The 10,998-nt window shown below is 43.7% G+C and overlaps 1 protein-coding gene across 1 annotated transcript in view; it reads left to right on the top strand.

Annotated features, from left to right (window-relative positions):
- rabgap1l (RAB GTPase activating protein 1-like) overlaps nt 1-10,998 on the top strand; it is a 181,936-nt gene that overhangs the window by 18,816 nt on the left and 152,122 nt on the right. The window contains exons 5-7 of the mRNA XM_055221068.1: nt 698-872; nt 3,817-3,974; nt 4,929-5,036. Of these exons, the coding sequence (XP_055077043.1) occupies nt 698-872; nt 3,817-3,974; nt 4,929-5,036 (441 nt within the window). The remainder of the gene's footprint in view (nt 1-697; nt 873-3,816; nt 3,975-4,928; nt 5,037-10,998) is intronic.

The raw sequence follows: 10,998 nt of genomic DNA on the forward strand, positions 1-10,998 counted from the left end.
CAGCTCTTTAACTTTTCACATTTAGTTCCACCAAAGACAAGATTTAGCTTTCCGAGCACAACCAGGTCTGTGACAGGACTATTCCAGGTCTAATCTAGGGCTAAACCGGTTTTAAAAGTGGATTAAATTATCCAAAAACGTGGATAAAACATTTTTGACAACCCACAAACTGGAGCTGTTCAGATCCCTCTCGTCCCACAGTCCAAATATAAACTTTATGAAAAACAAAACAGCAAATTATAACACGAACAACTCGGCCGTCATGTTTACCGTTTTTGTAAATTAAGAATAAATCCGCGTCACTATCGTTAACCGTAAAAGTTTTATTTGATTTGAACAGTTCACGTCGTATTTGGAGACACGGTGACGGCGTTTATGGAATTTAAACGTGACCTAACTGACCTTACACTTCCTTTTTAAAACAAATCTCTTCTGCAAAATCGACTTTTTCAGAGGTTTCGAGAAGCCGTTTTGCCCATCGCCGCAGAACGTGTTTCTTTTACCTTTGTTTTCGTTTCCTTTTTAAGTCACTTTCGATGAATATTGTGATTTAAAATGTGTAAAATATGACATAACGATGCACAGAACTGTAGAGTGACAAATTGTGATAATAACTGACATTTACTGTGCACTTAAATAGGATAAAATGACAGTTTAAATAACGACTCCCCGTGTAACGTGTGTGTGTTTTGTGTAGGATCGTGGAGCAGGCGTCAGGCACAGAACTCGCCTCCTTCCCCATCTACAAAGTGCTGTTCTGTGCCCGGGGGAAAGAGGGCGCTGTAGAGAGCGACTGCTTCTCCTTCACTGAAAGCTACAGGAGCTCGGAGGACTTCCAGATCCACGTCTTCTCCTGCGAAATCAAAGAGGCTGTAAGTCCTGGTTTAGTCCTGGTTTAGACCTGGTTTAGTCCTGGTTTAGTCCCGGTTTAACCCTGGTTTAGTCCCGGTTTAGTCCCGGTTTAGTCTTAGTTTAGTCCCAGTTTAGTCCTGGTTTAGACCTGGTTTAGTCCCGGTTTAGTCTTGATTTAGTCTTGATTTAGTCCTGGTTTAGTCCTGGTTTAGTCCCGGTTTAACCCTGGTTTAGTCCCGGTTCAGTCTTAGTTTGCTCCCAGTTTAGTTTACTAAACCGGTATAGTCTTGATTTAGTCCCAGTTTAGTCTTGTTTTAGTTCCGGTTTAGTTCCGGTTTAGTTCCGGTTTAGTCCCGGTTTAGTCCCGGTTTAGTCCCGGTTTAGTCTTGATTTAGTCCCGGTTTAGTCCCAGTTTAGTCTTGATTTAGTCCCGGTTTAGTCCCAGTTTAGTCCCGGTTTAGTCCCAGTTTAGTCTTGATTTAGTCCCGGTTTAGTCTTGTTTTAGTTCTGGTTTAGTCCCGGTTTAGTCTTGATTTAGTCCCAGTTTAGTCCCAGTTTAGTCCCGTTTTAGTCCCAGTTTAGTCCCGTTTTAGTCCCAGTTTAGTCCCGTTTTAGTCCCAGTTTAGTCCCGTTTTAGTCCCAGTTTAGTCTTGATTTAGTCCCATTTTAGTTCTGGTTTAGTCCCGGTTTAGTCCTGGTTTAGTCTTGGTTTAGTCCCGGTTTAGTCCCAGTTTAGTCTTGATTTAGTCCCGGTTTAGTCTTGTTTTAGTTCTGTTTTAGTCCCGCTTTAGTCCCGCTTTAGTCCCAGTTTAGTCTTGATTTAGTCTTGATTTAGTCTTGATTTAGTCTTGATTTAGTCTTGATTTAGTCTTGATTTAGTCTTGATTTAGTCTTGATTTAGTCCCGCTTTAGTCCCGCTTTAGTCCTGCTTTAGTCCTGCTTTAGTCCCGCTTTAGTCCCGCTTTAGTCCCGGTTTACTCAGTTATTTCAGTTTTCTGTTGTATGCAACATTTTGAGGACTTTCCAAAGATATAATTTTCTGTTTTAAATTGTTAATTTCCATGGCAACAGTCCTGATTTGACACGATTCTGTTGACATAACATTGTGGGAGTTTCACAGTTTTTAAAGAAATCACCAGAGAAAATACTCAAATGCTGAACTTCAGACAAAAAAATAAAATAAAGCCCCCGAACTTTCCACATTAATTTAACATGATTTCATTAAACACAGCACCATCTTTAAAACGGAAGTGGAAAATTCACCTTCACATTCACCTGATTCATTTGTGCAGACGCTGAACAGTTTTAGTTTCATGAAGATAAACCCAGTGATTACAGAGATTTTAATATAAACCAGAGAACGATCTGACCTCTGACCTCTGACCTCCAGCTCAGGTTTAACTACGAGCAGTTTAAAATCCAAAATCACACTACAGTAATTATCACTGCAAACTACAGAATCATACAAACTCCATCTGCACTGTACAAACATGAAATACATTAGGCTCTTTTATCAGTTCATTGGTTTTTCTTTCATTCTTCTCTCAAACGTTAAAGCTCCTGCGAGTTTTTAAAATACGACATTTGAACAGAAACTGAATATTTCCAAATCTAAATGCCATTGCCAAAAAAATCTGCTATTTCTTTTGTTTTTTTTTTATTGTTCATACCTAAAATAAAACCAATTTGTAAGAAAATGTGACTTATCCTTGGCCCAGTAGAAGCTGCACAACAGAACCAGCAGATGGCGCTGTTGTTTCTCCAATTTGAAAACGACCTCCTGTTAGAATAATAATGACTGTTATGTTTGTAAAATATGTGTTTTTTTTGACAATAGAAATTAATTTGTCTTGTAAAAAGATAAATAAATTAAAGGTTAATATGAATATTTTAAGACAAAAATGACACGTCTGATGAGCAGCAGTGACACAGAGAGGGGCAATAGTTTTGTAACGTAAAGTGAACTGGAGCCGATGGAGCCAGAAGTGCGCCCATGGTCACTTCCTGTTTGGAACACAGCGGCGAGCAGCTCTGTCCATTTATTTAAACAGTCTAACCCAGTGGTATGCACATTCACCAAACTCTTCTTTATTGAAAAATAAAATATGACTTTTTTCAAATTCAAGACACGTGTGTTTTACTGGTGCAAAAAATGAACCGAGCATCAACATCACTGTGTTCAAAGAATAAAACCAGTACAGTGCATCAACTCACAACAAATTATATACACACCATTTCACAAAGACATGACCTTTTTTAACACTACCACACTGAAATTATTTTATTTAACCTTATGTATTATAATAATAAACTTATTGTATGCTATTTATTATTTTTTACATTTTAACACAAACCGTAACTCCACAACCGATTGTGCTTCATGTAAATTCATGTCAAAGCAGAGGCATGAGATAACATTTAAATATGTTACTGTCATTACGGCAATGTGCTTCCGTGGTCCCTCGAAGACGTCCAATCAGAGCGCAGTTGTCGCTGGGATCCTCCCAGTCAACGCTGGGGCATCACTCTGGCCGTGTCTCATGCTGTGTCTCAATTCACCAAATAACGGCGCAGTTAAGTCAGGCGGGTACTTCGACAGGCAAATCGAAGGGTGCATTTGTCAAATTAAGACACGGCCGACTTCTGGAGACGCTCGCAGTCCTCAAATCATATGAGTCGGGTGTGTGTCTTGACCTCCGCCGAACCCCTGAGACTGACTCACCGAACCCCTAGGATTCGATCGAACCCAAGTTAAGAACCACTGGTCTAACCTCTAATAGATACGATCAGGCTCAACATTTGTAAATATGATGTGTATTTCTGTGTTTTTTTTCTCTCTTTCTGATGTGTTTTCCTGCAGCTTTTCTCTCTTTCTTATGTGTATTTCTGTAGTTTTTCTCTCTTTCTGATGTGTTTTCCTGTAGTTTTTCTCTTTGTGACGTGTATTGTCGTTGTTTTCCTCAGGTCAGTCGGATCCTGTACAGCTTCTCCACTGCTTTCCGTCGCTCGTCTAAACCTGCAGACTCAGGAGAGCAGACCCCCAGCGCCCCCTCTGACAGCGACCTGTACCACTTCAGTGTGACTCTGGACATCAAGGAGGACGACGGCAAAGGGAACTACAGGTACTGAAGACTGCAACGCTGCAGTCTGTGTTTAAAGAGACAGTGTGTGACTTTACGGAGGAGGCTCATCATGTCCTTGATTCCAGGGAAGTAGAAAGTTAAAAATCACACTCACTGTCCACACAGATAGGTACATTTTATGCCAAACTATGGAATATTACAACCAAAGGAGCAACATTTCCATGGAAACAAGCAGGAGGAGACCCTCCTCCAGGCAGGAGTCAGGTTTGTGGAGATGCAAGCCCCCGACAGTAAGGGCACATGTTTTTCAGTGCAATGTGAAAAAAGTAAATATGTTATTATCAGCAGCAAATAAAGTTTTTTTGGCCACGTCTCCAGGTCAAAGCCTGATCTCGTCTGAAGCAGAGCTGGGTCTGGACTTGGGTCGTCCTCTGGGCCCCACAGGGGCCTCTATAGTAGCAAAATAATTGTTGCGACAGACACTTCACGGGGGCCGATGGTGCAGATTGAGAGACTCGCTTCTGTCAGTCTGCCCCAGGGCAGCTGTGGCTGCAGTAGATGCTTTGTGTGGAGTGAAAGAATAAGGCATGAAATCAAAAAGTGACTTTGAGAGTCTGGAAATACAGAAGGAGGCAACAAAAATGAAAACTGATAAAGTGCAGATGTGTTTATACAGTGAGTCTGTGGGTCTAGTCACGAAACAGAATGATCAGGTTTAACACACAAGCATTTACCCTGTTACTATCACATTAACACAAACATTTACCCTGTTACTATCACATTAACACACCAGCATTTACCCTGTTACTATCACATTAACACAAACATTTACCCTGTTACTATCACATTAACACATGAGCATTTACCCTGTTACTATCACATTAACACAAACATTTACCCTGTTACTATCACATTAACACAAACATTTACCCTGTTACTATCACATTAATAACACTTCTTTGTGTTTGTGGTGTCTCTCTTTGCTCCTCACAGTTCAGTGCCTAAAGACAGAGACAAATTCTACTTCAAACTGCGTCAGAACGTCCAGAAGAAAGTGATCGTGTCTGTTCAACAGATCAACAAGGAACTGGGCGTGGAGAGGTAAGGAAGCAAGAGAGAGAGGTAAGGAAGCAAGAGAGAGAGGTAAGGAAGCAAGAGAGAGAGGTAAGGAAGCAAGAGAGAGAGGTAAGGAAGCAAGAGAGAGAGGTAAGGAAGCAAGAGAGAAGTAAGGAAGCAAGAGAGAGAGGTAAGGAAGCAAGAGAGAGAGGTAAGGAAGCAAGAGAGAGAGGTAAGGAAGCAAGAGAGAGAGGTAAGGAAGCAAGGGGGAGAGGTAAGGAAGGAAGAGAGAGGTAAGGAAGGAAGAGAGAGGTAAGGAAGGAAGAGAGAGAGGTAAGGAAGCAAGAGAGAGAGGTAAGGAAGCAAGAGAGAGAGGTAAGGAAGCAAGAGAGAGAGGTAAGGAAGCAAGAGGGAGAGGTAAGGAAGCAAGAGGGAGAGGTAAGGAAGCAAGGGGGAGGGGTAAGGAAGCAAGAGAGAGAGGTAAGGAAGCAAGAGAGAGAGGTAAGGAAGCGAGAGAGAGGTAAGGAAGCAAGAGAGAGAGGTAAGGAAGCAAGAGAGAGAGGTAAGGAAGCAAGAGAGAGAGGTAAGGAAGCAAGAGAGAGAGGTAAGGAAGCAAGAGAGAGAGGTAAGGAAGCAAGAGAGAGAGGTAAGGAAGCAAGAGAGAGAGGTAAGGAAGCAAGAGAGAGAGGTAAGGAAGCAAGAGAGAGAGGTAAGGAAGCAAGAGAGAGAGGTAAGGAAGCAAGAGAGAGAGGTAAGGAAGCAAGAGGGAGAGGTAAGGAAGCAAGAGGGAGAGGTAAGGAAGCAAGAGGGAGAGGTAAGGAAGCAAGAGGGAGAGGTAAGGAAGCAAGAGAGAGAGGTAAGGAAGCAAGAGAGAGAGGTAAGGAAGCAAGAGAGAGAGGTAAGGAAGCAAGGGGGAGAGGTAAGGAAGCAAGAGAGAGAGGTAAGGAAGCAAGAGAGAGAGGTAAGGAAGCAAGAGAGAGAGGTAAGGAAGCAAGAGAGAGGTAAGGAAGCAAGAGAGAGAGGTAAGGAAGCAAGAGAGAGAGGTAAGGAAGCAAGAGAGAGAGGTAAGGAAGCAAGAGAGAGAGGTAAGGAAGCAAGAGAGAGAGGTAAGGAAGCAAGAGAGAGAGGTAAGGAAGCAAGAGAGAGAGGTAAGGAAGCAAGAGAGAGAGGTAAGGAAGCAAGAGGGAGAGGTAAGGAAGCAAGAGGGAGAGGTAAGGAAGCAAGGGGGAGGGGTAAGGAAGCAAGAGAGAGAGGTAAGGAAGCGAGAGAGAGGTAAGGAAGCAAGAGAGAGAGGTAAGGAAGCAAGAGAGAGAGGTAAGGAAGCAAGAGAGAGAGGTAAGGAAGCAAGAGAGAGAGGTAAGGAAGCAAGAGAGAGAGGTAAGGAAGCAAGAGAGAGAGGTAAGGAAGCAAGAGAGAGAGGTAAGGAAGCAAGAGAGAGAGGTAAGGAAGCAAGAGAGAGGTAAGGAAGCAAGAGGGAGAGGTAAGGAAGCAAGAGGGAGAGGTAAGGAAGCAAGAGGGAGAGGTAAGGAAGCAAGAGAGAGAGGTAAGGAAGCAAGAGAGAGAGGTAAGGAAGCAAGAGAGAGAGGTAAGGAAGCAAGAGAGAGAGGTAAGGAAGCAAGAGAGAGAGGTAAGGAAGCAAGAGAGAGGTAAGGAAGCAAGAGAGAGAGGTAAGGAAGCAAGAGAGAGAGGTAAGGAAGCAAGAGAGAGAGGTAAGGAAGCAAGAGAGAGAGGTAAGGAAGCAAGAGAGAGGTAAGGAAGCAAGAGAGAGAGGTAAGGAAGCAAGAGAGAGAGGTAAGGAAGCAAGAGAGAGAGGTAAGGAAGCAAGAGAGAGAGGTAAGGAAGCAAGAGAGAGGTAAGGAAGCAAGAGAGAGAGGTAAGGAAGCAAGGGGGAGAGGTAAGGAAGCAAGAGGGAGAGGTAAGGAAGCAAGAGAGAGAGGTAAGGAAGGAAGGGGGAGAGGTAAGGAAGCAAGAGAGAGAGGTAAGGAAGCAAGGGGGAGAGGTAAGGAAGCAAGAGGGAGAGGTAAGGAAGCAAGAGAGAGAGGTAAGGAAGCAAGAGAGAGAGGTTAGGAAGCAAGAGAGAGAGGTAAGGAAGCAAGAGAGAGAGGTAAGGAAGCAAGAGAGAGAGGTAAGGAAGCAAGAGAGAGAGGTAAGGAAGCAAGAGGGAGAGGTAAGGAAGCAAGAGAGAGAGGTAAGGAAGCAAGAGAGAGAGGTAAGGAAGCAAGGGGGAGAGGTAAGGAAGCAAGGGGGAGAGGTAAGGAAGCAAGAGGGAGAGGTAATGAAGCAAGAGAGAGAGGTAAGGAAGCAAGAGAGAGAGGTAATGAAGCAAGAGAGAGAGGTAAGGAAGCAAGAGGGAGAGGTAAGGAAGCAAGAGGGAGAGGTAAGGAAGCAAGAGGGAGGGGTAAGGAAGCAAGGGGGAGGGGTAAGGAAGCAAGGGGGAGAGGTAAGGAAGCAAGGGGGAGAGGTAAGGAAGCAAGGGAGAGAGGTAAGGAAGCAAGGGAGAGAGGTAAGGAAGCAAGAGAGAGAGGTAAGGAAGCAAGGGGGAGGTGTAAGGAAACGAGAGAGGGGTAAAGAGGGGGAAACTAAGTAAGAGAGATGTTAATTTGCTAAATTCTAAATATATACTTGTATATTCTGGAAATAAGAAAAGTACAAAATTGTAGCTTTTCTCTCCAGATAAATTCTTACAAATCTGTGAGTTCATAAACCACCAGTGGTTTGGAGACTGACCAATCACAGGGCAGCGCTGCGGTTTGGGCGGAGGCCAGCGGCGAACAAACCCAAACAACACGGCGACTCTGACAGAAACACAGACTTAAGTTTAGTGAAAATCGAGACGAGAGAAGAAGAACTTTTGCCGTCTCTGGATTTGACTAGTTTGACTTTTTGCGGTCGTGACGCTTGGACCAATCAGAGTGAAGTATTTGTTCGGACGTTCTGATGTTTTCGAGTCAGAGCCGTCCCCCGATTGACGTGTAGAACGGAGATCAGTCTGGAGACAGTCCGGTCAGAGCCAGGCTACGGAGGTCCAAAAAAATCCATCCAAAATGCAGATCCAACCAGGAAATAAAATGATAAACTTCCCTTAAATACAAAAAAAATAACCTAGGCAAGAGTTTTTGTTAAATCTGAACCCTGACGACGTTCCGCGCGTTGAACAGTCTAACCTGAGGTATGCTTGTGTCTGGCGTTTCTCTCCTCCGCCGCGCTAATGGAACAGAAGTGTTTTTTTTTTCCTCGGTATTGTCCCGCAGAGGCCTCGTGCGGTCTCATTTGTCTGCGCCGGTGAAGCAGCGGGACGCCTTTAAACTGGGTCACGTTGGTTTCTTCGCTCTCTCGCTCACCTCGCTCACCTCGCTCACCTCCGTCGCAGCGTCTGCCCTTTCCCCGCGCGCTCGCCGTCAGCACAAACGCCTTTATTTGGACCGGAATCTGCTGAGAATCCGACCGCTCCAGTTTGATGAATGTGCGTTTAATAAGACGTTTGTACTAGTAAACACAAACACTTATGTGACCAGGTTTTAGTAGTGTTCACACGATGCTCAAATGTTCAACTCTATTTCGATACTAAAGGAGATTTGATGCTCGATATCGATACCGATACCATGATGTTAATAAAAACGCTCGTTCTTTGTGTAATATACTGTGATTTTCCACATTAAATGGTAGTAATTTGTTTTATATTCTCATGTATTTGATTTTCAATACTTAGTCCTGCTTTGGTCCTGGTTTAGACCTGGTTTATTCCTGGTTTAGTACATGTTTAGTCCTGGTTAGTCCTGGTTTAGACCTGGTTTAGTCCTGGTTTAGTCCTGGTTTAGTCCTGGTTTGGTCCTGGTTTGGTCCTGGTTTGGTCCTGGTTTGGTCCTGGTTTGGTCCTGGTTTGGTCCTGGTTTGGTCCTGGTTTAGTTCTGGTTTAGTCCTGGTTTGGTCTTGATGTAGACTTGGATTAGTCCTAGTTTGATCCTGGTTCGGTCCTGGTTTGGTCCTGGTTTAGACCTGGTTTAGTCCTGGTTTAGACCTGGTTTAGTCTTGATTTTAGTCCTGGTTTAGTCTTGATTTTAGTCCTGGTTTAGTCTTGATTTTAGTCCTGGTTTAGTCTTGATTTTAGTCCTGGTTTAGTCTTGAGTTTAGTCCTGGTTTAGTCCTGGTTTAGTCCTGGTTTAGTCCTGGTTTAGTCCTGGTTTAGTCTTGATTTTAGTCCTGGTTTAGTCCTGGTTTAGTCCTGGTTTATTCCTGGTTTAGTCCTGGTTCTACTAACCAGCTTGGATCTTCTTAACGTAGCTGCAGGAAAATAAACCTATAACATGCTGTTTTTGTTTAAAAAGCTCCATACTGTAGCTTTAACTGTAGCTTTAACTGTTTTAGAGCACAGCCTTTTCCTTAAACCAATAATCAAGTTTAATCCCAAAGACGATTTATGAGAAGTAAATGTAATGTTACATAATGCAGCGTCAGCCCGCTGTTCTCTCATTGACCAGCAGGGGGCAGCTCCACTCTAATACAAAAGAGTCTGACAAATAAAAAAAGAGTCAGAAAAAGCCTTGAAAAGTGCCTGAACTCGGGTGACAAACTGTTTGGCCTGTCACATGTTTCAGCTGAATAAATCCTCCCACCGGCCTCGTGCGGCTCTGCGCTTTTTAATCATAATAAAATAAATAATGAAGCGACGCAGTTTTGGCAGTGGGACTAATGCTCAAAAAGTAATTTCCAGGTTTTCTTCGTAATAAGTGGCTCCAAAAGTGACATTAACCGAGGTGTTTTCAGCCGCTAATGAGTCCAACGCCACCAAGAAAACCAAAATAACTCCTTTTACACTCACTTTTAAAGAAGCACTGTGTCACTTTTTGTTGTCCATGCGCCTGTGTACTTTTCACATTTACTTAAGTACAATTTTGAAGGCAGTACTTGTATTGAAGTACATTTTATCCATGTAACTGATTTTACTTGAGCACAGATTTGCATTATTCACTGATGATAAATAGATTCAATGTTCTCAATACTGATACTGATACTGATACTGATGTAGTCCTGAATTAGTCCTGGTTCAGTCCTGGATTAGTCCTGGTTCAGTCCTGGTTCAGTCCTGGTTCAGTTCTGGTTCAGTCCCGGTTTAGTCCCGGTTCAGTCCTGGTTCAGTCCTGGTTCAGTCCTGGTTCAGTCCTGGTTCAGTCCTGCTTTAGTCTTGGTTTAATCCTGTTTTAGTCCTGTTTTAGTCCTGGTTCAGTCCCGCTTTAGTCCCGGTTTAGTCCTGTTTTAATCCCGGTTCAGTCCTGCTTTAGTCCTGGTTTGGTCCTGGTTTGGTCCTGGTTTAGTACTGGTTTAGACCTGGTTTAGTCCTGGTTTAGACCTGGTTTAGACCTGGTTTAGACCTGGTTTAGACCTGGTTTAGTCCTGGTTTAGTCCTGGTTTAGTCCTGGTTTAGTCCTGGTTTAGTCCTGGTTCAGTCCTGGTTTAGTCCTGGTTTAGTCCTGGTTTAGTCCTGGTTCAGTTCTGGTTTAGTCCTGGTTTAGTCCTGGTTTAGTCCTGGTTTAGTCCTGGTTCAGTCCTGCTTTAGTCCTGGTTCAGTCCTGATTTAGTCCTGGTTCAGTCCTGCTTTAGTCCTGCTTTAGTCCTGCTTTAGTCTTGGTTTAGTCCTGGTTTAGTCCTGGTTTAGTCCTGGTTTAGTCCTGGTTCAGTCCTGGTTCAGTCCTGGTTCAGTCCTGGTTTAGTCCTGGTTTAGTCCTGGCTCAGTCCTGGTTTAGTCCTGGTTCAGTCCTGATTTAGTCCTGGTTCAGTCCTGGTTCAGTCCTGATTTAGTCCTGCTTTAGTCCTGGTTCAGTCCTGATTTAGTCCTGCTTTAGTCCTGCTTTAGTCTTGGTTTAGTCCTGGTTTAGTCCTGGTTCAGTCCTGGTTCAGTCCTGGTTCAGTCCTGGTTCAGTCCTGGTTCAGTCCTGGTTCAGTCCTGGTTCAGTCCTGGTTCAGTCCTGGTTTAGTCCTGGTTTAGTCCTGGCTCAGTCCTGGTTTAGTC

The sequence above is a fragment of the Periophthalmus magnuspinnatus genome, chromosome 4 (genome assembly GCF_009829125.3).
Source record: "Periophthalmus magnuspinnatus isolate fPerMag1 chromosome 4, fPerMag1.2.pri, whole genome shotgun sequence".
In the NCBI taxonomy this organism is placed as follows: Eukaryota; Metazoa; Chordata; class Actinopteri; order Gobiiformes; family Gobiidae; genus Periophthalmus; species Periophthalmus magnuspinnatus.